The sequence below is a fragment of the Pezoporus occidentalis genome, unplaced genomic scaffold (assembly GCF_034315485.1).
Source record: "Pezoporus occidentalis ecotype Australia unplaced genomic scaffold, CSIRO_AGI_Poc_V1 ctg145, whole genome shotgun sequence".
In the NCBI taxonomy this organism is placed as follows: Eukaryota; Metazoa; Chordata; class Aves; order Psittaciformes; family Psittacidae; genus Pezoporus; species Pezoporus occidentalis.
In genome coordinates, this window is record NW_026913263.1 from 2,117,001 (window position 1) to 2,144,617 (window position 27,617).

The following is a 27,617-nucleotide window of genomic DNA, read 5'->3' on the forward strand; positions in this document are numbered from 1 at the left end:
CTGATCGCCTCCCCCCCTTCCCGTTCTCGGAGGCGTGGAGCTGCCCGGCCCCCTCGCACCGGGCGGCGGGGATTGGCCGCCCGGCGGGAGCCGCTGCGGGCTGTGGCCGTGGCGGCGCGGAGCGGAGCCAGCCTCGGCCGTGTGCGGGCTGCCCCGAGGCTTCAGCGTCCGGCGTGACCATGGCCGCGCTGGGCATGGCGGCACTGAGGAGGGGCAGCGGCTCTGCCCCCCGGCTCCTCGCCGTGGCCGTCTCCTGCCAGAGCTGCCGCCCCAAAACCAGCCAGTGCCCCGGTGACGGCAGCCACGGGCAGCCCCGGGATCACCACCCGGCGGGCCCCGGCAGAGCCCGGCGCGGCGCGGAGCCCGGCCCCGCCGTGGGCAGCCAGCCCGTCCTTCGCCTTTCTCCTGTCTTCCCCCCCCCCGTTCGCATCCTGGTGCCTTTCCCCGCGCTGCAGACCTGGGGATGTGAGGGTTGCTGTGCAGCTGCCGGGGTCAGCAGCCTTCTTCTCCCTGGCAATGCCATCCATCTACACGCCTTCTTCACCCGGGGCCCCTCGGGAATGGTTTGGTTTCTTCTCAAATCTGGCCTCAATCTTCCTTTCCCCACCTTGGGTTTCCCTCTGTAAAGATCACTCGGCTGGTCTCGGTGTTTCAGGACATGCAGAGTACTTGGGGCTCTTCACAGCTCCCCACCTTAACAAGGGTATAGCCACGGCAAATGGTCTAAATGAAGGGCTTGTGGCATTTTCCTCAAACGTGCCATTGGCTGGCATAGAGAGATGTGATTACACTAGGATGAACAGGCAGGGATGGTGACCGAAGTGCTGAGAAGTCCAGGGTCTGACTTGTAACTCGCCATTGGCACAAGGATGAGCATGGAGGAGATCGATGCTACAGCTGCTAGGGTGTCTCCTGATCCTGAGCTCAGTTTGCGTTACAGATGCAAAACACCTTTTACTCATATGTGCACGTGTGTTTTTGCTTCTCTGGCCAAGAAGTTACTCTGTTCCATCAGATACGTTGAAATCTTGCCAAGGGAGGAGAAAACTCGTGGCAGTGGCCAAATCTGGCCATGTGTAAAACAGGACTGTGGTCTTTTGGGCAGCCGCAGACCTCTGCTGTGTTAAGTGCTTCTAAAAATGTGAAAAAATTGGTCTCATGGCATGAGGGCAGGGAATTTTTCCTGCTGGTTTCTTGATTCTTGGAATGCTGAAGGTGAGCACTGTAGAGCTAGGAAGTGTGGCTTTGTCTGCTGTTAAATAGCTCTCCCTTAGCTTTGTTTATCTAAAGGTTTGGAAAAGGAGGGCAGCCAGGCTTAGCCATCTAGAAGAACCGTCTTGCTGTTCTGAGATTGACAAGTTGTGCCATTCCCTCCTTCCCCATTTCCCAGTACATGAGATCTGACATAAAATGATGCACAAATGTAAAGGAATTGGCTGCTGATCTGCTGGGGCTCGTTCCGTCTTTTGCAGGGTGCAAGCTCCTTTGCCTGAGCCGCTAAGGCAGTACAGAGTGCTGACAGAGGACAGTGGCTTTGTGTTGAGTCCCTGCTCCAAGACTGAGTTTTAGCCTCACTGCTTGAGAGAAATTCCAACTTGCAAGACTTGTAATGGTGTTTGGACCTTAATGTCCTCAAAGGCTATTTATTTCTTTTCCATAATGGTATTGAAACAGTAAATGCAGATGTGTTCATAGGCTGTTATTGGCTCTTGAGAAAAACCTCAGTTTACTATGTGACAGATTATGAAGTTTGTATTCATGTAGTTATGCTTTGTAGAGAAGCAAGAAGTACAGTTTTTGCTTGAGGTGGAGAACTAACCAGCAGGAGTAAAGGCCAAATGAAGTTGGGCGAAGTAACCCATGTGTTATAGAGCAGACTCTTTACAAACCTTCAAGTAGCTATTGGACATGATCAATGAGGTGGCCCTCAGCTGTTTAAAGAATAGCTCTCCAAACCAAAATTTCAAGACTGTGCTGTTATTCAAGTCTTGTCAAGAAGAGACATAAACAGAGTTGGTCCAAGTTGGTTTTAGTTGTTGCTTTGATGACTGAATTGCTATGTGCAAAATGTTCATCAGTTCTCTTCCTCTTAATTTCTAATGCTGATGGAAAGGTGAATGTCTGTGGTGGGTTGTGGATTTGAAATCATCACATCTCAATACTATCAGCATGTAGTTTGAGACTTCTGGGCTACCACCTTCTTCCTTCCTTCTCTGAAACTCCTCCTCTGAGGTCCTTTCTCCCATGTTGTCAGTTAACAGCTACTGGTTTTGGAGAAAGGTCTCTGCCAGCAGAATTTATTTTTCAAACCTGCTCTTCCTTAGGACCTGATTTATAGAGCAGTGTTGCATTTTTGCACCCACAGGATTCTACTGATAAATGCTGACCAGGTTGGATGGGGCAGGATGTGTAGGACAAGAGCTTCTGTGCAGTAAAGTTCAGTGGTTGTAGTTGAGCACCAGAAGTTCTCAGCTTTGTAGAAACACATCTGTGTTCTGCCAGGCTTGAGTGGTGATACAAATGACCGCACAACATAGCTACGCAGAAGGGGCTCCTGAGGTGAAATCTGCTCAGTGCTGGCGCAACAGAAGCCATTTTCTTAGTTTTTTCCTCTACCTTTTGCAGCTGATATTTGGGACCAAATTTCATTACCTGCCAAGAACTTGAGGCTACTTCTTACGCTTAATGTGCTTTGCTTTTAATGCAATTAATGTAATTGCATTTTTCGGGAGGTAGTGTTGAGCAAGACTTGTATTCTGATTTGATGGCATCTGAAGTGTCAAGGAAGGCTGATATGCTTTCTAAGTAAGCAATGTATGAAGTCTTCTCTTTAGGAAACATTCGATCCTGAAACCCTATGGAATTGGCACGCGAGTGAGGATTTAGCTGTGAACAAGTGTGTATGTTTTTAACTGTATCTTTCAAAGTTGTAAATGTTCTTACAATAGATTTGCTCTCCTAAGGAACCTTTGTAACAAATGTTAACTTCTTGCCTCTGCATGACAAGCTTGAGGTGCTTAAATGTGAGAACTACTGAGAGTAGAGACAAGTCTGCCGACAGCAAGAACTTGGTTAGGTATTGGTAATGCTGAGGGTGTAGCTCAGAGGCAGTCCTTGCTCTTTCTAGTTTGTGTGGATTGAGATACCTTTGCATCTAAATGGTGCAATCCACAGTCAGCAACATGTGCCCATCGCATTTGGAAATGGGAGAGAAGGCGACACCCCTGCATGGTCAGTGCATTGGTGATTTCTGGTGTGGTGCAGAGGGAGTTTCTGCAGTCCAGCACATTTTGATTCTGCTTGTGTCACTAATCTCAAGCAGACACGAAGATTTAAAAGCCTCACTCTTTTCCAAACCAGGAAACAAGTCTAGTGCTATGATGATAAATGCCCTGCAAATCGCTTAGGGAGCTTGCACATTGAATGAGTTGTGGCATCCTCAGACTGAGCTGGGACTGGGAATGACAATGAGCAAGTGTGACCAGCTATGTTAACTTCCTAATTCTGCTTTCCTAAATGTAAACATTTTTTCTTGTAAAGAACTCTTACAGCAGCATTTGTTTAGTGCCTTTGTGTATATAAAAAATGTGGTTTTTTTTTTTTAATGAAACAGTTTTTTTTTTAATGTTGCTTTTTGTTTGTGTATATTTTATTGGCAAGAAATCCCAGAATATTTAGGCACAATGGCTTAAATTCAAGACTACGCTCCAGAGTAATTTTCAGCACTCTTTTTAACATGATTCCTCTATCATTTAATGTTCTTTAAGTAATATTTCCTTTTCCCTCCTCTTGGTAGAAGCATCTACTTCATCTAGTTGGAGTGTTTTGCAGGAAATGGTACAAGACAACACTTCAAAAGGATAAAGAGGTGCTTGGAAGGGAGGGAAACTGGCGGTTTGCCTTTAGAAGGAAAGTCGGTGTGAGCAAAGGGAACTTTCTGATTCATGAAGAACGTGGAGGATGGTGGCCATCTGCTTTTCAGTGTCGTTCTTTTCCTCACTAGTCTTGCAAAGCAAACAGCGCAGATGTCTGCTGCATTGGACCTCTGGGAGTACAAAGGGTGTGAGAGATGGGTGTGAGTTGCCTTTTTTGTGTATTCTTCTTCAATAACATGCTGGATCTGAGGCTGAGAGAAAAGGAACGCTTCCTGCGTGATGCTGTTGGTACCCCAGGGAGCTCAAAAAAGCACAGACGTGCTTGGCACCACCTGACCAGAGCGTTTTTCACATCAGAAGGGGCCATATGGTGTCTCAGCATCCCTAACTGTTGCACACAGTTAATTACCTGCTTTTGTTTCTGTCTCTGCTCTCTTGTTGGGGATTGAGTGTTAGTGCTTTCTAACAATGTGGGCTATTGCCTGGGAAGAGACACTTGTGCTGTTATGAAGATATTCCAATTTAACCAGCTGTTCAGGGCCTCATAATGGTAAAGTGAAGGAGGTATTATGTGTTTACCTCGCATTTACACCCACGTGTAAAAAAAAGCATGAGCTTTCTTGTGCTCTGCCTTTGTTGGCTGAGTTTCAACATGTACCATGGATATGCAGACACTTCCCTTAAAACCATCAGAGTAGCAAACCAGAGCAAACTGTGCAAGTATGCAGATTCCAGGGGTTTGTATGTATTGCGAGAGCTGTTTTTTCCCCACTGTCCTCCGATGAACACATGTCGGTTCTTCCTTAGATCACACTTCCTTGGTGAAGTGCTGAGTAGACAGTGACTATCTGTGGTACTGTCTTCATTTCCAGCTAGGACTCGAATGGAAAGGGTAGATGGGATTATCATTCTTTTTTAATAACCAAAAGTGGTTTTAATTTTGTTTGGGTTTTTTCTTGCTGTAATTTATCAAATCTGTCCAGCAATCTGTTACGCGGTGTCTTAGCAGAGGAAAAGCAAAAGTTATCATGCTTGGAAAATGGCATCTTCATAGGCTTCTGGAGGGTGTCTGTTTTGACTTGACAATTGCCATGCAAACCGAGGCAGAGATCCCTGGCAGGTTACGTGCTGAGTGTCAGCAGAGCAGCAGCACCCAAGTCTGCAGCCCAGGACTTGCTTAAGCGCTCACAGTTTATAACCACCAGGTGATTAAGCAAAACAAAAAACAAAACAGAATCCCAACTGGGATTATTTTAACAAAAACCTCAAAACGCAGACAAGAAACAACACAAAACCCTCAACAAAAACAGCCAACCAACCAAAATCCACCAAAACTAAAAAGCCAACCAAACTAACAAAAATCCAAACTTCTTGAAACCTGGCTCAGTAAACTGGGCATATTTGGGCTCTCATATTGAAACTGATCTTGCATGTGCTCCCACCTTTTGTCCCTTCCCTGAGGTAGTTTGAACCTGCAGAGAGCCTGCATGAACTTAAAAAGGAGGGACTCCTACCACTGTATTGAGGAGGATGTTGCAAGTGGATGTTTACACTGAGTCAAACAGCAGCGTGGGTCTCTGGACTGAAACCCAGAGCTTTCTCTTTCTTTCTAGGATTTCAGTGACTTTGAAACTACTGTAAATGTACGGTGGAGGATGACAGCGTGGAAAGAGCCAGCTGTCAGCAAGCTGCTGCAAGTTGGTTTGGGGACAGTGATGTGTGATAGAAAACGCAGCAAGGAGACAGATGTGCGCTGCTCCAGGAGGTGTGGAACACTTGTGAGGCAATGGTGAGAAAGCATTTTGGCTAGTGTATGCATCTTTTCTCAGCCCTTATGTGGGAAAGAGAGAACATGCTGTGAGAGTTAGTGGCAAATTATCTGAGTGGGGTAAAATGATCTGGGCAGGAGGCTGTCAGAGAACAGCAGAGAGACTCTGCATTTGAGGCTGGCAGGGAGCAGTACTACTTCATCCCATGGGTCTAAGTATACTTTATAAATCATATTGTGGCACAGTTACTGCTTGTGCTTCTGATCACAGATAAGACTCACTTCATGTTCTTGGTGAATCTCAGACTACCCATTTGTTTTAACAACATCGTGATGCTCACTGTGCTTTTCCTGAGTTTGTTTCTGCAAAAGTTGTGTCTGTTGTTGGATCTAGATGGGTGTCATGTCCTCTGTGAAAGAAGAGATGGGGTTCAGACAGTGGTATTTTGTCATCAAAATGTGCTGTCATAAATCTGTTAGCAAATGATGAGTATTGGAAGAGCTTAACCTCTCTGTAGGGATACGGTGGCAGCAAGTGGGTTGCGTTTGTTGTATTAATAAAAGCTTTCATAGGAAGATGAAAGTGCTGCACATGTGCACTGTGATGTAATTAGGGCCGTGTCATTTTCCTTCTGAGAAAGAAAAATAGCACCCTGCAAATGCCAGTGTATGCTTGGAAAAAAATCTTCCCACAAGTTATGTGGAGGTGAGGACAGGAAGTGGAGCTCTGTTTGTTTATGATGCAAAGACTGTTTATGATGGAAGGATGAAAGTTGTGATCATCCAAATCCTATTTATGGTTTCCATCTTTCAAAATCCCAGTGGAAAGTTCTCTGATCGCGTCTGCTCTCTTCAACCTCTTCTAGGAACTTTGCCACCAGCAGTCACTGAAAGGGAGCTCTTGTTCCTGTTGCGTAGGCAGTAAGTCAACCCTTCTGCCTTAAAATACTGCTTGCTTTTCTAGTAGTTCCTCTCTAGTTGATCTGGTGAACTGCATTTGAAGGCCAAAGGAAAGAGGGTGAGGAGAGAGGGATGGGTATGTTTTGTAATGTGTCTCTCCCCTGAAAAATAAATATTATGGTATATCTGAATCGTGTTTCTTTGATCACCTCTTTGGATTAGCGCTCACAAATGTACTTTGGGCTTTTACCTAAATTCTGTAATCATTCCAGACAAAGTCTTTATTGGGAATGGCTGGTATCTCTTTCTAATAATACTTTTTTTATTCTAGATTCAGATGAAACTTGGTTTTATAGCAAGGAAGCACTAAAGAACTGGCACAGGGGTTCTTGCTAAAAGCCAGAAGTGAAGGTAGGAAGGGAAAAGAAAATCCTGCTCACTGATGCTGTGTAGGATCTGGAAAATGTCTGCACTCTTCCTATCATTCAAAGAGACAATTACCTGTCTTTGAGGAGGGAGGAAATGGCTCCTTCCCCTCTCTGTCCCCCACTGTGGATGTGACTGGGCAACCTATTATGGGGAACTATTTTTATTGCTCTTTCTCATCTTGCAAAGGACAGTTCTCTGGAGTGGGAAGCCTGGCGAGGGTCTGTTCCTGTCTCTCCCATTGTAGTGCCACTGAAGCTCTCTGCTCTCTAGACTAGCTCTGACAAAAAAAGGTACAGGTAGTTCAGCTGGAAGGTCACTTAACCCCTATTTTCCCAGTGGTGCGGGGAGCAAAGTGTTATTCACAAGCATCTTGAGCAGTAAGCCTGTTTAGAAGTGACAAAACACATGCAAGGACTGAGCTGTTTCCACAGCTGTTTATCAGAGGAAAGCAGGTAACTTGTTGCTATCAGCATTGCATGCTCCAAGAGCGTAGTTTAGTGTGGAGTTTTTTACATTTTGTTGGTGCCTGTACAAAACCTTGTTTTATCCTGCCAATTTACAATGAAAAAGACCCAGCCCACAAACCACCGCCACCAAGGCCCTAACAGCACCCGCAGGATTGCTCTGTGAAGTCCGGCTGCTTCTGTGAGAAACCTAAAATGCCAAAAGAGAAACCTCACCATTTCTAATTTGAGGTAGTCCAGGTTCCTCAGAGGAGCCTGTTTGTCTTGCTCAAGTTTTAAGTGAGGGGTGCATGTTTTCCTGGTGATACACTGCAGCTGCCTTCCATGCTGGTGGGCTGCAGGGAGCTAGAAATTTGAGACTTGAAAATCTCGGTCTGCTTTGCTTCATGTAGGCCAGAGAGGACATTGTTTTGCAGCTTCCTGACACAAAAGGTCAGTCTTACTGTGAAAGATTCATCCCCAGTCCCAGCCAGGGGTTTCACAGTGAGTTTTTTCACAGGGAGGATTATTTGAGTGAGTTTATGGCAGCAGCACTGTGCTCCTTTGATGCTGCTATGTGGTACTTCCAGCTCAGGTCCACAATGAAAAGTTGACATTTCAGTGTTCCTCACAGTTTCTCTAACCTCTCCCCTTTCCCTTCTCTTAGATCTCCTTCCACCAGGAGTCTGCAATCTCCTCAACCCGGCAGCTATCTACGCAAACAATGAGATCAGCCTGGGAGATGTTGAGATATATGGCTTTGACTATGACTACACATTAGCACAGTACTCCAATTTACTACACTCTATGATATTCAATACTGCCAGAGACATCCTAATAGAACAATTCAAGGTAATGATGTGCTAAGAATTTCCACTCTATTAAGCTTATTGCTACACTCCAGACGTGCTTGCAAAATGCTGCATTGTGCACATGTGCCAATTACTTGTTTTATTGAGATAAATTTCATGTTTCACAATCTTTGATTGCAGAAAGTTTTGCCTGTCCGTGGAATTAATTTCCTTTGAGACAATTAACCATGCTCTACATTCCTGAGGTTTTATAAATATGGAGCAGGAACCTTAGACTAGAAAGATCTCATCTGTTTTACTTAACTATGGCAATAATGCCTACAAAATTGCTGGTTCGAGGTACACACAGTGGATAAACATGAATTGTGGAGCAGCATTGAAGCTGTACAGGACTTGACCTCTGCAAGTCAATGTGAATGATGCTGCATAGCTTGTCCAGTAATGGGCATCTTGTTTGCAATAGGTCTGTGCATGTTCTTCTCACCATGTCTTTCATTTCAGAGGGGCTCTGCTTTGCCAAATATATGCATTGAATGGAGCTTACTGGAAGTGTCCTCAGTTGCCTGAGTGAAGCTGTTACACTTTCAGTAGTGTCCCTTACATGAGAGGAACTAGTTTTGGGGATCCTTTTACTTATGCCTTTCTCTAGTCATCCACTTTCTTTGTTGAAGGGGCAAAACGATGTGCACCTGTTCCTTGTCCAGTTTATGCATGGGGTGAGTGGACTAGTTGGACTAAGCAGGCTCAACAGGTGAAATGATTTGTTGATAATCAAATGCTTATGCCTCTAACTACGTTGCTCTTTGTCTTCTCAGTATCCAGAAGGGCTTGCAAAGTATGACTACATTCCAGGGTTTGCCATACGTGGACTTCACTATGATGTACAAAAGGTAAGCTATACAAAGTTCAATCTCCTGGGCTTTGTCTTCCATTGGGTTCTATTTTTAGTGGAATATTTTCTGCCATGCTTGCAGTAACATTGATCAGTGAGTCCAGGTGTCTGTGCTTTTCATTTTGTGGGTTCTTCTTGCTTATAAACCTTCCAAGGGAGAGATGTCTTCTATGTTTGCATAGTCTCTAGCAGAATGGGACATTCTAGCAAAGACCTCTGGTAAACAAGCTTTGCCAGTTTAAAAGTCAATTAATTCCGCAGCTAATATATAGAAAACTGAGCTTGTTTATGTGATCGCTTCTGTCTTTCGGGAAATTTAAGCAACAAACCTCAATTCTGCAACTACAAATATTTGCCAGGAGCAGTGGCATTATGTCTTACTCCAAGAATAGAAATGACTTGTCAGGAGAATGCTGTAGGAAGCCTTCCCCACCCCCTACCCTGAATAATAGGACTGCCTGGAAAAAGATCCAAGCTGCTTGAGATGCATGCTTCTTAGGAGCACAGGCAAAGGGCAAGCACTAGCTTTAACCCTTTTCAGTGCTTTGGACAGATTCCCTGAAAGCCTGATGCCCACTGATGTCATGGTGGCTGCTGCAGCCAGGAGTCAGGTGGGAGCCCAGCAGAGAAAGTTGCTTCACTTTAGCAGCTTTTCTCCCATTGGGCTTTGAGCAAACCCAGGGAAGGAGGCAGCAGTACAGGCTGGAGTGTGTGTGTGCTGTTCTCCAGCAGCGGAAAAAAAGAGAACGAAGAAAAAACTATATAGAGTTTCCCATGTCTTTTGTCCTAACTCTGGTGGCAGCATGGCAGCAGACCACCCATACCTCTGACCTCATAAAGTGAGAAGTGGATCTGTGAGGGACTCTGAGAAGTTTCTTTCTCTGTTTAAATCTCTGGCTGATACATTGGCAAAACACAGACTAGCCAAGCCAAGCAGAGCTAGCGAGTGAGCAGAAGGTGAGAACTCTCTTTTCTTAGATCAGATTCTGCAAAAGACACAAAAAGCTGGGTAAGTTAGTCAGCATGTTTGCCTGTGTGCCTCACAGACTAGTGGGAGGTTTGCCCCACTAGCTGTGTAACCAGCTACAATGATATAGTATCATAACAAAAGAATGTGCCTGAAGGTTGTGAATGCTCTGTGGAATCTATTACCTTGCACTGTGGTAGAGACAGCACAAATAGTTTGATGCTGTGTCCTTTTCAAGTTGGAGAGCGTTGTGAATTTAGTAAGAGGCTGCTTTTGATGCCTGAGCACTTGTGTTAGCGCTTCACAGTGATGGGTGGTGGAGAAGAGATGACTCGTGAATATGTGAGTCTGATACAAAAAATGTGCAGAAAGCTCCTGCCATGCTCCTGAACATCTTTGAGCCTCTTTGCTGAATTCTGTTGGGGACAGGGAGAAATGGTGGAAGGGAGAGCTCTTGTGTGAAGAAAATGACTTGGTGCAGCTGAGCCCTAAACCAGAATTTGCCCATTTCGTTCTGCTTATGATAAACGTGACAAGAAATAGATCTGTTGTGCACACAAAGTTTCTTTGCACTGTGTGTGCTTTTGGAAGAAAGATAAGATGCGACTGAGTCAAAGAAACATTGTTCTCTCTGTTTTTCAACTGCATCCCTATCCACAAACTTTGGAGTGTAACAGAGAGTGGTATTTTGGCTCATAGAAGGTGGTATTTTGCCAGAGAGGCCAGTTATAAGTCACAGTATGAGTAAGTGTGTGTGAAAGTGGCTGGAGGCTAAGTGCAGCTTAAAGTACATAAATGTGGAATGCTCGTATTGAATTGTATTTTCTAAATGTAATTTGTGTGGAAATTGAAACATAAATAAGCTTTTAGTATAAACTTACTTCTAACAGTAAATGTCTCTCCCTTATCACAGAGTCTCCTCATGAAGATCGATGCTTTCCATTATGTCCAGCTGGGGACAGCATATAGGTCTGTCCATTCTGAAAATCATTTTCTAAATGCTCATATATGCAAAGGGGGATTACTAAATCTGAGTGTATGTTCATGGCATATGGGGTGAGGTTTTTTGAGGAGAGCACCCTCTCATCTGGCTTATCCTGTTTGTGCTTGCTTCAAATGCTTACCTGGCATATAATTGCAGGGAGTTATTTTTCTCAAGCATTTCAAGCCAAGTGTGGGTGGGAAGACCTGGAGCTTTTTGTAATGGTTAATAACACATCTGGTCACGTACTCTGCGTGATGCCTGAGTACCTGACAGCACACCTGGGTTAATGTCTGTGAGCAAACAGCGTGACAAGGAAGGGACTCCTCTGTAGGTGGTCCACATACAGGCCTGTCTTCTCCAGGCAGGGATGTATCCCAGCAAAGGTCTACTGTTCCTTCTCGTAAAGCTAAAAGGGGAGCGATCCAAATAATGCAAGTAGAATCTTAAAGCAGTGCGGACTTGTCAACAGAAGTAACGATGCATCAGAATCTGGGCTCAGTTTGGGGCCTAGGTTTTAACTCCTGTTGTCCTCCAAGGAAAGCTGCATGTGTGTTTGATTAAGTGGCTGAAACAATGCAGAGACTGGAGACTGGGAGAAAACCTTACCCCCAAGTGGAGTGGGGTTAGTGTGTAAGAAGTAGGAATTCATAGATATTAGTAGCAAAGCTTCTGTAAATCTGTGTTGTATTTCCTGAGCATGGAAGCCAATGTTTTTTTCTTGAGCTCTGCCCTTTTGCTGTTAAGCTCCAGTTACAGTAAACACACCAAGAATATTAAGAAGGGAGTTTCATAATCAAAGAGAATTGGCTTCTTTGAGTGCTAGCTTTTGAAGGGGGGAGAGAGGGGCCCCATATTTCAATTCAGCTTTGCAAGAGATTGTTAGTGAAAACTTGTTTAAACCTTTTTTCCCATAGTGTCATTTTGTGATTATCCTTCCTGAAGTGTCCTTTTCCCAAACTGCCCTTTGCTTTTGAGCACAATTGAGGCAACTTTTAGCTTCTCAGAGGTCTGTACCATGATTGAATAGGAAAGGAGCAAGGGAAAGTTGCTGACTGCTTGGGTAAACAGCCATCAAAAATTGCGCAAGAGGCAAAACGTGCAGCAGTCAGATAACCTGATGTTCACAAGTGATAGAGCTCACAGCCATAGCTGTGCTTGATCATATCTGTGCTTGATGATACCTGTGACTACCGTGTTTCAGAGGGGAAAAATGTGACCTCTGTTGAGTGGTTTGAGAACTTGTTTTGCTTAGGAAAACTGAATAGGAAGGAAACTTCATTTTTAGAAATCTCTCTTCCACTTCTTTTAATGGTGATGTACCTTGTGGAAGCAAGCTCCGAAACTGCAGTTACCCAGCAGAGCCAAAGTCAGGTCGTGGGGCTGATTTGGTGGGGCAGTCCTGTCAGCAGATTGACAGCATGCAGAGAGAAGCCTGCCTGAGATCTCTGCATGCAGACAGATTCTTCTCTCTCAGAAGAATCTGAACTTTGCTGGAATGTGGATAAAGCCCCTCAATTAACTTGAAGAAGCAAACAAGGTGTCTGAAGAATGTCTCAGGAGAGATTTTATGTGAATCTTAAGAAGCCATGGAGCTGTCAGGCTCTCTGGCTGTCTTTGTTGTGCAAGATAAATGTGTGAGTTCTAGAAAGGAGCCTGTTTGTCCCGTTTTCTCTTTCTCTGCAGTTTGTAGCTCTGTGCAGACTGGTGATTATTGACAAACTATTTCTGTTGCTTTGTGTCTAGGGGACTCAAACCAGTGCCTGATGAAGAGGTAATCGATCTCTATGGTGGTACGCAGCACATCCCCCTGTACCAGATGAGCGACTTCTATGGCAAGGTATTGTAAGCCCTTTACTGCTATGATGCAGCAGCTCTTCTAAGAGCTATGAAAACAAAGTGAATTGTGTGAGCATGTAAATGACTCCAGCCTCTCTCTGACTCTGAAAGGGTTAGTCCCTAGTGACCTGCAGTGTGTGTTTTTGTTCTAGTGGGAATTTGCCCCAGAGGTTATTTAGCAGTTTAGCATGTGAAAGACATCTGTGAATAATTCCTAAACACCAGGGCTATTGGCCTAGAGCTGAAAGCCTCTGGAGACTGATGGCTCTGGAGAATGATAGGGAGATGTTCCCTGCTTTTGGTCCTTGGCCAAATCTAGCTTCCAAGCTACCAGGCCAGCCTGCAGTGATGCTGTTTGCAGTGAGTTGTGCAGGAGGGGGCATATGTGTGTGTAGCAGCAGGGTGCTTGCAGTGCCTTTCTCTTTGGTTTTGGGTATGGTTCTTTTTCCTCCATTAAAGGGATCCCCTTCCACACCTCAGTGGCTATTATTCATAAGGTTGGCATCCATGAGTGTGGGTTTTGGGCTTTTTTTTTTTTAGGCAGAAACGCTTACTGTCACACTAAAGTATTGACATTGTGCCCTTAGGAGCTATAGAAATCCTTCAGTTGCCTGAACTAGAGGAAGTTAGGAGAGATTTTTCTTCCTCAAGTGTCTAGTGTGGTGCAGTGGGCAAGCAGAGCCTCACATCCCTTTCCCCCTCAGAACAGCTTTGTTTCTTGCCCTTTGTTAGTTCAGTTGCCTTAGGGGAAGCTGGACTGTGAAGGGCAAGCTTCCTCTGGCAATACCCCTTTGAGTCTGCTGTGTGAAGTCTCCAGCAAGGTCACTTTTTGATTCCTCTCTCTCTCTTGGGAACAATTAATCTGGGTGGTTGCTTTCTGGATAAGTGTATACTCTGTTTATAGCTCAGTGTTGTTTCCAGCTTTGAAATAGGATGTTTCTGTTTAGCATTTGTTATCTGTCTGTAAACTGCGCTCCATTCAACTCCCACTCTGCAGCTCTCCTCACTCCTGAAAACATGAGTGATTTCACCTTTCTTTTTGAACAATTGTAGGCATGAAATCTGCTTTGAGCTGTGGCCTTTCGTGGGCCTTGGCTCATGCCAAGGTGTCTTTCTGTGCTGCTTTGTACATACCAGGTGTTTTCTTCTTTGCTGTAGTTAGTATTGAAAAATACAGTATAACATTTGGCCACAGAAGTAGAGATAGCAACTTATTCTTTCTAAAGAGGTGAAACTCCTCTCCTAATGATGTAATGAACTCCATAAACAAATAGATGGATTCCAGGAAGAATGAAAGTATATACAACTAATGCCATTTGCACCCAGCAGTGCTCAGCCTGTGCACTAACACATTAGTGGGAAGGCAGCTGGGTTAACTGCAGTGCAATTGGTGTGGAGTGAGGCCTTAGCAGGGATCTTTGGTCTTGTCCTCCTTAGTCTGCCATGCTGATACCACTACCTGTGTGGCTAACAGGAAGGGCTGCCAGTCAGTGATTCCAGGCAGCAAGACATAACACAAATGGGACTGATACAGCTGAAGTGCATAAATATTCTCCCTTAAGTATTTTCTTGATCCTCTCTTGGCAGGAGTGTGTGGACAGCTACCAGCACACCAACACCTGCAGCAGGAAGGCACGGATGTTGCCCAGGGTTAGACAGTGCAGCTAGCGTGGCTTTCACTGGCAGAACTAGTGATGGCTGTCATGAAGGTGGAGAACTTGTGGGTTTTGTAGAAAAAGCATATGTAGCATTCTAAAACTATGGTCCAGTGTTCGTCGTACTTGTGACACTGTCTGCTGTAAGGAAGTCAAGGCCACTAAATGGGATGAGTGGAGGCTGGACTTGCTTTGTAGGATAATGCCACAAGGCACAAAATCAATGAAATCAATGTTGTCAAGGTAAATCCTAGCTGTTAACATCAAAGATTTAACTGGCTTCTCTATCCTTAAGGTGTTGAAAGCTGGGTTGTTGCTCTGCTGCCCTCTGCAATACCTAGTGATTTACAGTAGGAGCTGCCTGTCTGTGTCCCTCTTGATTCTTTCTCAGAATCCCACAGCAGGAAAAAAGGAGATGGAAGCTGTTTTCAGGAAATTTTGGTTTTGTTGGGAGAATTTTATTGGGAGAAATGTTCCCTTAGCAACAACACATCAAAACGGACAGAAGTCTGTTGAAAGGATTCATGGAGTATCACTAAGCAGCACTACTGCATGCAGCATGTAGCCCAAACCAGAGGACGTGCTTTGTGTTCTCTTCTGCAGTAGGTCAAGTTGTCCTGTGCTGGCTGGTTGGCAACTATATAACCCTCAGCACACTGACATAGCTTCTGACTGCAGCATTTTTTGGTAATAGACCTCAGGCAAAATGCTGTTGTCACTCCTTTGCTCATTTTGCATCATCTTTCTTGACTCCAATTTGTGTTGCTCCTTGCTGCCGTTAGATAGTGCTGCAAAGCATGTCAGTCTCTTGTTCTGCCCTTACAAGACCAGACTTACTAGGAGATGTTACTGTTGTTACATCCTGTCATGACAGGGACAAGCGTTTGTCGTTAGGCAGCATGTGCACTCTCGCAGCTTCCACCATGTGTACATTCTGTGATCTTTTGGATGCTGCTTTCATGTCTGTCTGTCACATAGCTATAATAAATGCCTTCTGATGTGGATGAATATTATCTAGAGAGTTGCAACTTTGAGGCTGTCAGTCATGGGTTGCTGAGAGCTGACAAGCAAAGGCACTATGTGACTGGATTGCCAGAGCGCCTCTGGTGACCAAGTCCATTGAGAGGTCTATGCACCTCCCAGATTGCTTTTCAGGTACAAGACCATAATAACTGTTCCCTTGACTGACCTGGCACTTCAGCAATGAAAGGTGAAAAAATTGAGTCCAGCTTCATCTTACCAGTGAGAGTTACCGTGGTCTTCTGCACAGGTGGTACCTACTGAATGAACAGGCTTTATTTTACTGGAAGGACTCTCTGGAGCCAAAGTTGGCTGTTGACCCGCTGATAGTTCTGTGATTGGTAGGCAATAAAAAATAGCAAATGTATGGGAGAGCTGCCACCTTGCCTAATGCAAGATAAATTATTCCTTGGTGGGAATTCAATTGCCCATTTCCAGTTGACAGCTGGGTGGGCTGAAGTTCTTTTTCTTCTTCTTTGTGCCCAGTCTGGGTTTCTGGAGTGGCTCAGGGGCATACAGGTGTTGGCAAACTGCTTGTTGCAGTGATTCCTGCGTTGCCGTGTGGAACCTCGCTGGAATGTGGTTGGAGCAGTTTTGGTGTCCATATGTCCAGTGTCACAGACTGGTTTAGATGGGGCGCCTCCATCAAGGGCCATAGCTGCTTCTTTAGCAGAGTGTTGTCTGTTGCCACCTGCATTAATGCCCAGAGGGCATGAGGTTGAAATAGAAGTTAGTGTCTAGGACTGACTTCCCAATTCCTCCACCTCCACCCTATGATGTTAATGATGCTTGTGATTTCTGTGAAAGTGAAGCCTCTCTCTCGTCATGTGTTCATGCATTAGTATTTTGGTTGGCAAGAGAGGGCTGCTTGCTGAGTGGCTGGGACTTCTCACGTTAGTGTTTTTGTTAGCCTGGAATGTCTTCCATCTGCACTGGGTGATAGGAGTTTGTTTGGTGGCTTTTAGCCTTTTTCCTTTTCTTTTTTTTAAGTATTTTTTGCTTAATGTGTCTCTTTCATTTTTTTGCTTTCCAGGGCCCATCACTTAAGCAGTTTATGGACATTTTTTCTCTTCCTGAAATGACACTGCTCTCTTCGGTCATTGATTACTTCATAACTCATGGCATTGAGTTTGACCAGGTGCACCTTTACAAGGATATATCTGTAAGTAAAGTGTCAACAGTCCCAAAGCTCCTACCACATCAGAATTGTGAGCTTTTCATTAGTACCTATGAGCTCTGCAGTGCCCAGACCTAAGGGGCTGTTTGTTAGTGAGCAGCTTGGTAGAACAGCTTTGTTGCCCCTTTAGATCAAAGGACCACCAGGGAATATTCAGAGCTGTGTTTTCAGAACGTTGGGGTTCTGTCTACTCCAGCATTGGTGTTGCTGTACATTCTCTTGCAGGAGTGTGTAGGCTGGTTAGGCTGAACGTCCTTCTGTGGGGGATCTGTCACAAAGCCCATGTAAATGTTTTCTCCTTTGCAGACTTTTAGGTTCTGTGTTTTCCAGTTAATATCTGATTTTTCAAAGAGGCTTGGTCTGACCCTGTACCAAACAGTTTGCTTTATACAGCAATTGTTGTGCAACTTGCCCTTGCCTGCTGTGAGAATCCACCTGTTCCTCTTGTAGCTGCATCCTTTTGGGATGTTTTCAAGTGGCTTTCAACAGCCAGTTACACCAAGGTGCTAACTCTGTCCTCCAGCTTCACTCCTGGCATTTGAAAAGGGCTGTGTGGGATTATCAGCATTGCTGGAGATACTGTTTGACCTCTTAGTTAATGGTGTAGAAAAGATGTAAGTGCTTGAGATTGCTGCCCTGTGTGGCTTCTGTTAACAGATGATGCACCTCTCTTGATATCCAAGATGTATCACACACCTTCTACCATGGAGAGGGGTTTTTGATTTGTACCTTGTGGGAATCTTACGCTCATCCACTTTTAGCAGCCCATACACTCATCACTCAGTCTTCTTGTGAGGGAGATGGAGCTCCAGGTCTGTGCTGCAGCTTTTGTGATAAGGATCCTCCCTGTCAGCTTTGCTGCAGCCAAGGATTACAGCTTACATTCTGCCCTTCTGTTACTGCTTGATAGGAGCATGCCAGCCAGTTTCCACAAGACCTTAACATGTTTCCAGGGTGCTAGTTGTTGCAGTTGTTTTTGCTCTTGAGGTGAGGAAAATTGAAGAAAGGATACATCTGACCCCTGAGGCTTTTGTCAAGAGAGTCTTCTGGACCTTCTTTTGAGATCAAAATGGATGTGTTTCTTGTTGAAATCTTGAGAGCAGTTGGGTGGTTCACACAGCCCAATACGTACTCAATACTTATTGACAATACAGTGCAAATGATGTGCCCAAGTCCTCAAAGTCCTGACTTTGCTGATCCTGGCATTTTTCTTTGCATCCTTTGCTGGTGAATGAGGTCATTCCAGTGGAACGAGTGAGGTAGGCAGAGAAGAGAGCTAGGACAGAAAATCTGTGCCAATGCCTGAAATCTATATTGAAAAGCTGGGACGTAAGCACGGGGATCCTTCTGTGCCTACACAGGCAGGTGTCTGAGAGGGCGTGCGGAGTGCCGGCTGTTATGACAACACAGCTCACAGTGGGTTAAGACATGTCTAAACCTGACACTCTTCATGGTAATCCTGTTTGCAGAGCTGTGTGTTTGGGAGCAGGTTGGGTGCCACAGGCACTGTGCTGAGTCAAAATGGCAGACCCTGAGGCAATGGTAAAGGTTGAAGCTGACGTGTAAACCAAGTAGTGTGGCCATGCCAGTTGGGTCGCTTCATATTTGAGAGTTAGAATGTACAATTTACCCTGCTTTCCTTTGGAGGAATTTTTGAGCTGTTTGGTACTCCCCCAGGCTACCAATTTCCTTTCCCTTTTCCCTATTCCTTTCCCTTTCTTTTGCTTTTTAGGGGCAAGGATTTAGGGAAGGAGCACACTGGAGTCTCTTTCTGCTCTGCAAAGGTAGTTTTGACAGAAATCCAAAGCATTGCTTGCTTTTAGTGCCAGTGCTGGTCAAGAGAAAATTGTTTGCTTGCTAGCTCTCCTGCGTTTTTGCTCAGTTTCTTTCCAGCGAGGCAGTCCCTTAGTGAACTAGATGTGACCTCTGCCTTTTCACCATTCAAATCCATGGTGGAAAGATTCCTGAAACTGTTCTGAAGAGGTAACACCCTCTCCTTCATCATCCCCATCTAGGATGTAAATTCTGAGTCTCTCCAAGCTTTGAAGGAAAGGATTTTTAGGGTGACGAGCAGGTTTCACCAGCACAGCCATGAGGCCAGTGGCAGTGTCAGTGGCGAGTGTGGGAATCTGGTCTGAAAGGGCAGCTCTTAGGAGGTGTAACTGGGATTTAAGGGTGCTGGGGAAAGGCAGCGTTTGTTTACCTGTCTGAATGGTCAGGGATGAAGATGGTATCATTAAAATAAGTGTTTGCGTGCACAAACACTGCTAAATGTGGTTTTGCACTGAAAATCATTTTGTTTATCCAGCATATCCCATTGGATGGAGACTTGGGAGGAATCTCAGTTGGGTGTGTCCAAAAATACATTGCATTTTGGCCTCTGGCCTGGAAAACAGAGGTTATTTGGATGCCCTTGACAATATCTGTTTTAACTCGCATCCCTCCTGCAAAGTGGGCAGCTTTGTTTTGGCAAAAACCCCTCACCCTCCTAGTGGAAGATTCTGCTCTGCTGTGCCCACTGGCCCTCTGGGGCCAGGAGCTGTAGCCCCTTTTGGCTTGTGGGAAGTGTTTTGGAATGACAGATGTTCTCTGCTGTTCGCCTTGGCCATGCTTTCATCCTTTGGGTTATATTTGGCAGTTTCCACAAGCACAGGGAGGAAGAAAAGCCAGCTAGTGTCTGGGCCAGTACCGTTCTGGGGCAGTAAATGGTTTTGGAGTGCACTCTTGGTTTTGCCTTGGTAACAGTGCGTTAACATGTGCTGGTTTCCAGGAGCAGGAAGGAAGTTGTGCTTTCATAGATAGGTTTTGAGGTTTTTCCTCTTCTCCTGCATCAGCTGAGCTAGCCACTGTGTTCTTTTTATGTTGGTGAACCGCACTGTACAAGGTCCTTTGCTTAGCTTAACATAACTTTTGTTCATTCAGCAAGAAGAGGACATGTGTCATTACTGTTTTGGTCCTCAGTGGTGGCAATAGGTTTGCATGCTGGGAAACAGGAATGTCTTTGGTAAAACTGAACCATTTTTCTCTGCCGTTTTCTTTAGGATGCTATTAGAGATGTACATGTGAAAGGAGTGATGTACAAATGGATTGAAAAAGATATGGGTGAGTTAAACAGAGCTCTGGTGCCCATCCCATTTTGACATGTCTCATACTGTGTGGCGTTCTGTGTAAGATGTGTAGTTCCTACATGCAGTAACAGGAGTCAGGGGGACACAGAATTTAATGAAGTACACTTGACTGTGGCATGTTTAAAGGCAGCTGAGGGGCAGAGTGGCATTAAACAAGTGGTATTTAGGGTCAGGTGGAGGATCTACTTTAATGGAGGAAACAGCTACCTCCATTGCTTGTGTTTCTCTTTTCCCTCAGCTTGTAAGTGAGGGATGATGGTCCCTGGCATGATGTGAACATGCAAAGGTACCACCTGGGAGGGGTTTCTGGTCCTTCGGGAGAAAGCAAGCTCCTGGTAGCAACATGGCTTGGAGTGGCTGTGCCTGTCCCTTGTGATGGTTTGGTATCAACCCTCTTTTTTGCCAGCTGTTTCAGTTCCTCAGTCTTTCTTTCTCTTCCCTCTGGGTGGGATTGAAGATGAGGAAGGCCATTTTGTCACCATGGTGGTTCACTACCTGCGTGCCTGAGGTGGATCTAACTCAGGCCTTTTGCATCTCTAGTGGTATAGGAGCTAGGTTTGGTTGTGTTTTTAAAGACATGTGGTCATGACTTTTGTCAGTTTTGATTGACGATGTCTGCTTTATTCTGATACAGAACAGTATATTCTGCACGGGGATGAAATCTATGCCGTGCTAAACCGACTGGTGAACCACAAGAAGAAACTCTTCCTCATTACAAACAGTCCCTTTAGCTTTGTGTGAGTACCATTACTGCACATCAGTGGGTCACCACAGCAAGAACTCTGTTGTGTGGTCTCTCCTGTGAGCATCTGGAAGTTGTCTACTGGAGGTTTTTGTGGCAGTACTCATGAGGGTGCTCTCTGGGAGCTGGTTGTGGTGAATGCTGCACCCCACAGCGGTCTGCACAGCATTGACTCACATTTTTGAAGAAGATACGAGGCTGTGGCTGGTCACACTGTTACAGAGCTGACAGCTGCCATTTCCTCTAGCAGCTTTTGCTGCATCACAGATTTCTCTGGACTTCCCATGGTAGAGAAGGAAGGGTGGGACAGCGTGCTATATCAACACTGTGCAATGAGAGACCCTTGGGGGTTTCACAGATCATAGAATCATAGAATGGTTTGGGTTGGAAAGGACCTTAAAATCATCCAGTTCCGCCCCCCTGCCATCTGTGCTTTCTTTGTTACTGAAATTAGAGTGTAATAATGCAGTGCTGGGTGGGAAAGAGTACTGGATCTGTTAACTTTGCCGTTCCTCCGCCCTTAGGGACAAAGGAATGAAACACATGGTTGGCAAGAACTGGCGGGACTTATTTGACATGGTCATCGTGCAAGCTGACAAGCCCAACTTCTTCACTGATCGGCGGAAGTACGTGTCCTGGGGAAACACTGCCCTGCTGCACGGGGGGCTGAGGTTTTGGGCCCCTTGCCTTTTACTTTCCATTTCCACTGTCATCTCTGATACTCTTTGAGGAGATGAAAACTGACCAGTCTGGGAATAGGTAGCTGGAGTGAGTAGTGCCAGGCAGAAAGCACGTTTCTAAAATGTCTGTCATCGGTTTTGTCATCGTGTGTGCTTAACTTCCTTAGATTTTGAGGGATAATAATGTACTTGAATCTTTAGAAAGAAAAGAAGAGTAGAATGCTGTGTATGGGAGCTGGCCATTTCGTGCCTCTAGGTCTTGAGAATGTGCCAAAAGCTTTCCTTTTCCTGTTCCCCACAGCAAATATCTGTGTGGGTTTGTTTGCTTCTTTCTGTCTATTATTTTAGTTACTGCATACATGCTGTTTGGTAATTGGCAGCTCTAGAAGCCTTTGTACATGGTGTCTGGGTTTTGTGATCAATTAGGCGCTGCCATGGAACTACTGATTGATTGATAGGCAAGCTGCTGTCCTCGCTTTGCTCTTCGGGTTATTTGCTTTGGGAGCTTATGTCTGCTTTGCTGCCTCAACTTATGACTGACCAGGATTTACTGCCCTTGAGGAAGATGTCTAGTCTTTCCTATTTATGTATTTTCTTCCCCCATTTCCCAGGCCACTAGCATAAATGGAAGTAAACTACGAACTGGCCATATAAACTGTGCTGACCTTGTAAGGGTTTTCCTCATGGGATGTAGGTGAAGTGTCTTACAAATGTAGCCTGGAGCAATGATGATCTGCTCTTCTAGGAGATAAAACCTTACAGCTGCATGGTGCCTAAGGTCCACTCACGTAGTGGGCCAGTGGAATGACATGGCACAAGCACCCAAGGTGAGGGGAGCTTCCTGATGGTGAGCTGTAGTGAACTGTGGCGTGTTTTCTCTGAGCAAAAGGGCAGGTGTGCACTAGAGACCACTCATGGTTTTGGAGCCCCTTGCCCAGGTACTCTGTAGCATTCATGGTGGGAGGCTGGATTCCTTCTGCCCTACGGCAGCTCAGGATCATACAATACCTCTGGATGAGATTATCTCTGCTTGCAGCAGGAGCAGCTTCATACCAAGGCTTTTGATCCCAGAGCTCCTAGTTTGGAATTCTTACCCCAAAAGGGACCAATGTGCCTATTGAGCATGAATGTTTATAGGGGTCAAGTAACTTAAGCCTTGGTTTGCTGCTTCTGGCCAAGTGCAAAGTCATCAGACAAGCCCTCAGGAGCAGCAGTCTTTGTGTGTAGCCAGACTGTAACAGGACACAGAGTGTTTTGTGGCAAAGCCTTCTTGGCCTCAGCATTTCAGAGACAGTAATTATGATTCTTTTTTCCCCTCTTCTCTGTATCTAGAAAGCAAGAAGGGTTGTTAGGGATATTGCCATGGAATGGTTACAGTCAATGGAAGCATTTTGAAAAGGTATTTCCCTTTACACTTTCTCTTCCCCTGAGAAAGTAGTGTAGAAGGCCCAGAAGGGCACTTCTCATTCTTTTATTAGGAGTTGTTACATAGGTAGAAAAGTTTTCCAATTCAAATGTTGTGGTTGCTGGGTGACAGTTGCCAAAAATCAAAAGGAGTTGATGTTTTCCCCCTTTTTTCCCAGACCTTTTAGGAAACTGGATGATAATGGCTCATTGCAGTGGGACAAAATAAACCAGCTGGAGAAAGGAAAGATCTACAAAGAGGTAAAGTGAATGGGTGCATAAGGGGTAGGAAGCAAGTCTGAAACAGTGGGGACTTATAAGACATCTGCAGTTTTGAAAGTGACTGGAAAAGCCTGGAATGCCCCCTGCCCCAGTGTACAATGAAACTTCACCCTAGGAGCTGTGTTCTGACATTGTCCAGTGTGGCCAATAATGCAGCTTTCCCGTGGCTCTTTTGGTGTCCTGGTACTAAAACTCTTGCTGTGGAGTTGCTCTCAAGAGTGTGGTAGTTCAGGGTAAGAAGGCAGAGCTTTCTGCAATCTGATGTGTATGAAAAGACCTCTCACACCTCCACAAGGCTGGAAAAAGAGGACTTGTGGAGGAGGGAACAGAGAAACAAGGGTGATCAAATAGGGTACAAAGCCTGGCTCCTGTCTCTCTCCTGAAGGACAAGCGTGTCCAAAGGATGCGCTATTACTCTGGTGAACTTGCTGCCTTGGGGTGTTCTCACTGCAGTTGGTTTGTCCCTTGAGAACAAGTTGCCTCTGGCTTTAGGACTGTTTGTTCTTGGTTATGTCCAATCCCACAGGAAGAAACTGTTAGCGAGATTGCGGTCAAGTGGCTGGGACCTGACCTGTGGTAGAAAAGTAGGTCATGTCCTTGAGCAGTGCTGTTGGGAAGCCTCTGGCCTGTCCAATGGGTCTGTCAAAGTGCTCTGCTGGTGTCCCACCCTCTGCCAAGAGCTAGGAACTGGGAACGTGCAAGTAGAGCTCATGCAAAGTCTCTCTCCCATGAGCAAACTTTCCCAGTGGGTTGGCAACTCCCTCAGAAGAAAAGGTGCACCTCAGCAATGGGGTTGATTGCTGAATCAAATCCTTCTCTTGACCACCTACATCTTGTGGCCACAGGTTGCTCACTTAAGTGAATGGTGCATTGAGGAAGGTAAAAGATGAGGCAGGAAAGAGGGATGGGTGCGATTTTGGCCTCCTCTCTAGTTCTCTACCACAGTGGTCATCTGACTGCATCAAGTTTGTTGCCTGGCTGTGGTTCTTGGTATGTGACAGGGCTGTATCATGGCTGTAGTTCAGTGTCCCCAGCATGTTGGTTTCTTGGAGTGCCACAATATGCTTCTTTCTGGCAAGCATTAGTGGCCTTGGACCTTGCTGTACTGGTGATGTTGCCAGAGGCCTCTTAGCTGACTTTTCCTGCCCCTGCAGCGCAGCTGTATGGTGGTTGTACTGTGGGTATCTCCTATGAATGGGATCTCAGGGATCATTGTTTTGCCCTGGGGACAGGGAAGTTCAAGTGATGGCCCTTTAGTCCCTCCTTTCTGATAGATGTGGTGTTTTCTGTTTGTGATGTGTGTGCTCCCATCCCTCCCCTAGTCTGCAATCTCAGGAGGGGAGGAAGCCAGTTCCTGGAGGTCACGTAGCAGGTCTGTAGCTCAGTGGAGCTCCACACAAGTTTCCTGGTTGTCAGGTCCACTGCTGTTTGAGGTGAGAGCACAGCAAAATGACCATCCTCCTCCCGAGGCTGTGGACCACTTCCCTGCTCTGCCAGTGGCTCTCTGAGCAACCCTGGAGTGAGCAGCAGCAGTGGTGTGCAAGACATGCAGAGGTCTGCCTGGCCCTGTGTTTCTGTGCTCTTAAGGGAAGTCTGCACATCTCCAGTGGTGCTTCAGCAGCAGGAGGCCCAGCACCCTGGTTCTGGGCACCCTTTGCAGTGAATACAGCATGTGGTCAGTGGCCAGATACAGGGCTGTAGGCTGTTGTAGGAGCTGGCTTGTGTTTGGGGTCTTTTGTCCTGGCTGGTGCTGTTGGGTATCCATGCTGGCTCTTTCCTGGCACTGGAGACTGGCTGGAGGGGTGCTGCTGAGGGGCTTGCACGTTTGCATTGATTGCTTGTGCTGGCATAGTCCAGTCTGGCCTTGATGAAGCCTTTTCCTTCCCTAGTGGGTTTTGTTTCTGTTGTGACTCATGTGGAAAACTTCTGTGGAGATGGAAGGAGGGTCCCTGAAGTCTCCTCTGTGTATGGATGGATTTTTGGAAAGCCTTGAAAGCTGCTCTGTGCTGTGTTTTGAGGTTTGGTTTGTTTTACTTAGCTGTGAAGCTGCCCAAGCTGCCTGGCTTTCTGGCTTGGTGAAGCAATTCCTATGAGCATGTGGGTGGTGTTGGTCTCTTGGGTTGGGATGGTGGTCAGTGATGTGAGAACAGCCTCAGCTGCTCCTGACTCCGAAATCCTTGCATGATGGTGCTCACCTCACCTCTGATGCACCCTGTGAGATGAAATCAGTATCACCTGAGCTCAACAACTTCTGAACCCAGAACACCTGGGGTTCTGTCTGTCCGTTGCTTAGGTGTTTCTAATTTAGGTAGGTGTCTTTCACTTTTGGCCTCTAAACTGCCTCCTATTTTTGCCTTTTTTGTCCTCTTGGCTTGCTATGTCCTAGAGGACAAAACTTCCCATGAATTGCCTGTTGGGTTTGGAAGGGTTTCTGCCTTTTTCTGAGGCCTAAGAAAAGCTGAGGGATGTACAGGGGTCTTTCACATGGGAAGAAAGTGAAATAAAGTGGGAAAGGACAGAAACCTCTGGGTTTAGACAGCGGGGGAGTGAGCAGGTGGACATCTCATTAAAGTGTTCACATCTGCATGTGATAAGGTGGCCCATCCAGCTGTGTTGACAGCACTGTTGGCGTGGCTGTCCGGTACCATGCAGTGAGGATGGAGGCATCTGGCCTGTAACCACATTTCTCTCTGCTCCTTTTACTTCCAGGGTAACCTCTTTGACTTTCTGAGGCTGACAGGCTGGCGTGGCTCCAAAGTGCTCTACTTTGGTGACCATCTGTACAGTGACCTGGCGGTAAGTGAAAGGCCTCTGTGCCCTTCAGCAGAGGGGAGCAAGCCTGTGTGACTGTTGAGGTGGCAGCTGGGTTGGAGTATAAGGCAGGGCCCTGATTTGAATGCTTGGGTCCCTGCTGTGCTGTGCTGGGTGCTCTGCAGGCTGTGGCTTTTGGGCCACACATAGGACACATGAACATCCCCATTCTGCTGTCAGGCAGAAGCAAGCAGTGGAGAAAGGAATCCTGAAGTATTTTCTGTGGGTAAAGACCATCTGCTGAACCATGAATTGGAGAGCAGTTTGTGCAGATCCCACATCTGTAGGTGGTTCACGCAGCTGAGCCTGGTGGCCAGGAGGTAGATGGCTGTTACTGGCATGACCTGGCATGGGCCACGGTTGTTTGTCCTGTGAGAATCTGTGATGGGAACAGACCACTCTTTTAGGAAGCAGGGTTGTGTTTGGCTTTCAGACTTTATGGTGAATTCTTGGTTGTTTTTTCACTGTGACCCCTAGGACCTCATGCTGCGTCACGGCTGGAGGACTGGAGCCATCGTTCCTGAACTGGAGACGGAGATTCGGATCATAAACACAGAGCAGTACATGCACTCCCTGACCTGGCAGCAGGCTCTGACAGGGCTGCTAGAGAGAATGCAGGTAAACAGCTCCTGGCTGAGCAGCATGGGCAATATCCTGCTTTCTGAGTCTGTGTTTAGGGCTTAGCTCCTCTTCCTGGTGCAGTGGACTCATGGGTTTGTGAGTTGCAGGTGTCAGCCCTGAGGTATGGTCTGCAGGGCTGACAATGTGGGGCTTTCTGCTGCTGTCTTTGCAGATGTATCAGGATGCAGAGTCAAAGCAAGTGTTGCTGGAGTGGATGAAGGAACGTCAGGAGATCAGGTGAGCAGGAGGTCTCCTGGGGGCTCCCAGGCCTGCACTGGGTCTGGTTTGCAACCTATTTATTTTGGGGACAGTGGTGCTGGCCTGTATCCTCCCTGGTGTCACTGTCTGGGTGGGGAGCAGCAGTGCAGTCCTGCAGCTGGTGAGGTTGGCCTGGTTTGAAGGCAGGGTGGGAAAGGGGAGGTGGTGTTACCCTGTGCTGGGAGAGGATGCTGGGCTGTGTCTGCTGCTGCACCTCCTGGCAAAGCAGGGGGATTCCTGCCCGTCACAGGTAGGGTAACAAGAAAGAATAAAAGTGCATTGAACATTCATCACACACGCACTGCATAGGGACTGGTCTGCATTGCAGCTGGGGTGGAAGGGTGCTTAGGGTGATCCCAGAATGGGAGCAGGGTGGCCCAGGGGCAAGGAACGGGAGGGGGAAGAATCTGTGACCATGGCCTTACCTGCAGCACACTGTCTCTTTCCTCTCAGGTCACTGACAAAGAACCTGTTCAACCCCCAGTTTGGAAGCATCTTCCGCACGTTCCACAACCCCACATACTTCTCTCGGCGGCTGGTGCGGTTCTCCGACATCTACATGGCCTCCATCAGCTGCCTGCTGAACTACGACGTGAATTTCACCTTCTACCCCCGGCGCACCCCCCTGCAGCACGAGGCTCCCCTCTGGATGGATCAGCTCTGCACGGGCTGCATGAAAACCCCCTTCCTGGAGGAGATGGTGCACATCCGGTGAGGGGACAGGTACTCGGGCAGCAGCACAGCGCGTGGCTGTACCTGGAGCTGGGGGCTCGGCCAGCAGCACCTCTGTCTACCACTAAAGGGTGTTTGACACTTACATACACGTGTAGGTGGTGTGTTTATTTTTCTCCCCTTCACTGGTTCCATCCCTTTCCCTGAGGTGCTTTGCAGGCTGGGCAGAGGGTGGGTGCTTGTTCTGGGCTGTGTGAGTC

The 27,617-nt window shown here is 46.4% G+C and overlaps 1 protein-coding gene across 4 annotated transcripts; it reads left to right on the forward strand.

The window, feature by feature from the left end:
- Positions 1–27,502, forward strand: NT5DC2 (5'-nucleotidase domain containing 2). Of its 4 annotated transcripts, none has more exons than XM_062610292.1 (14): positions 1–381; positions 8,026–8,267; positions 9,043–9,117; positions 11,000–11,055; positions 12,815–12,908; positions 16,616–16,744; positions 19,801–19,861; positions 20,522–20,624; positions 21,154–21,255; positions 22,893–22,974; positions 25,705–25,791; positions 26,284–26,424; positions 26,600–26,664; positions 27,139–27,502. In XM_062610292.1, exons 1-14 carry the CDS (start codon positions 180–182, stop codon positions 27,398–27,400), a joined length of 1,701 nt encoding a protein of 566 aa, XP_062466276.1. In that variant the 5' UTR covers positions 1–179; the 3' UTR covers positions 27,401–27,502. The 4 variants fall into 4 exon arrangements, with proteins under 4 accessions (XP_062466276.1, XP_062466274.1, XP_062466272.1 ...); XM_062610290.1 differs by lacking the exon at positions 1–381 and adding an exon at positions 1,149–1,215 and having other exon boundaries at positions 8,083–8,267; XM_062610288.1 differs by lacking the exon at positions 1–381 and adding an exon at positions 4,011–4,062 and having other exon boundaries at positions 8,083–8,267.
- The last annotated feature ends 115 nt before the right edge of the window (positions 27,503–27,617 follow it).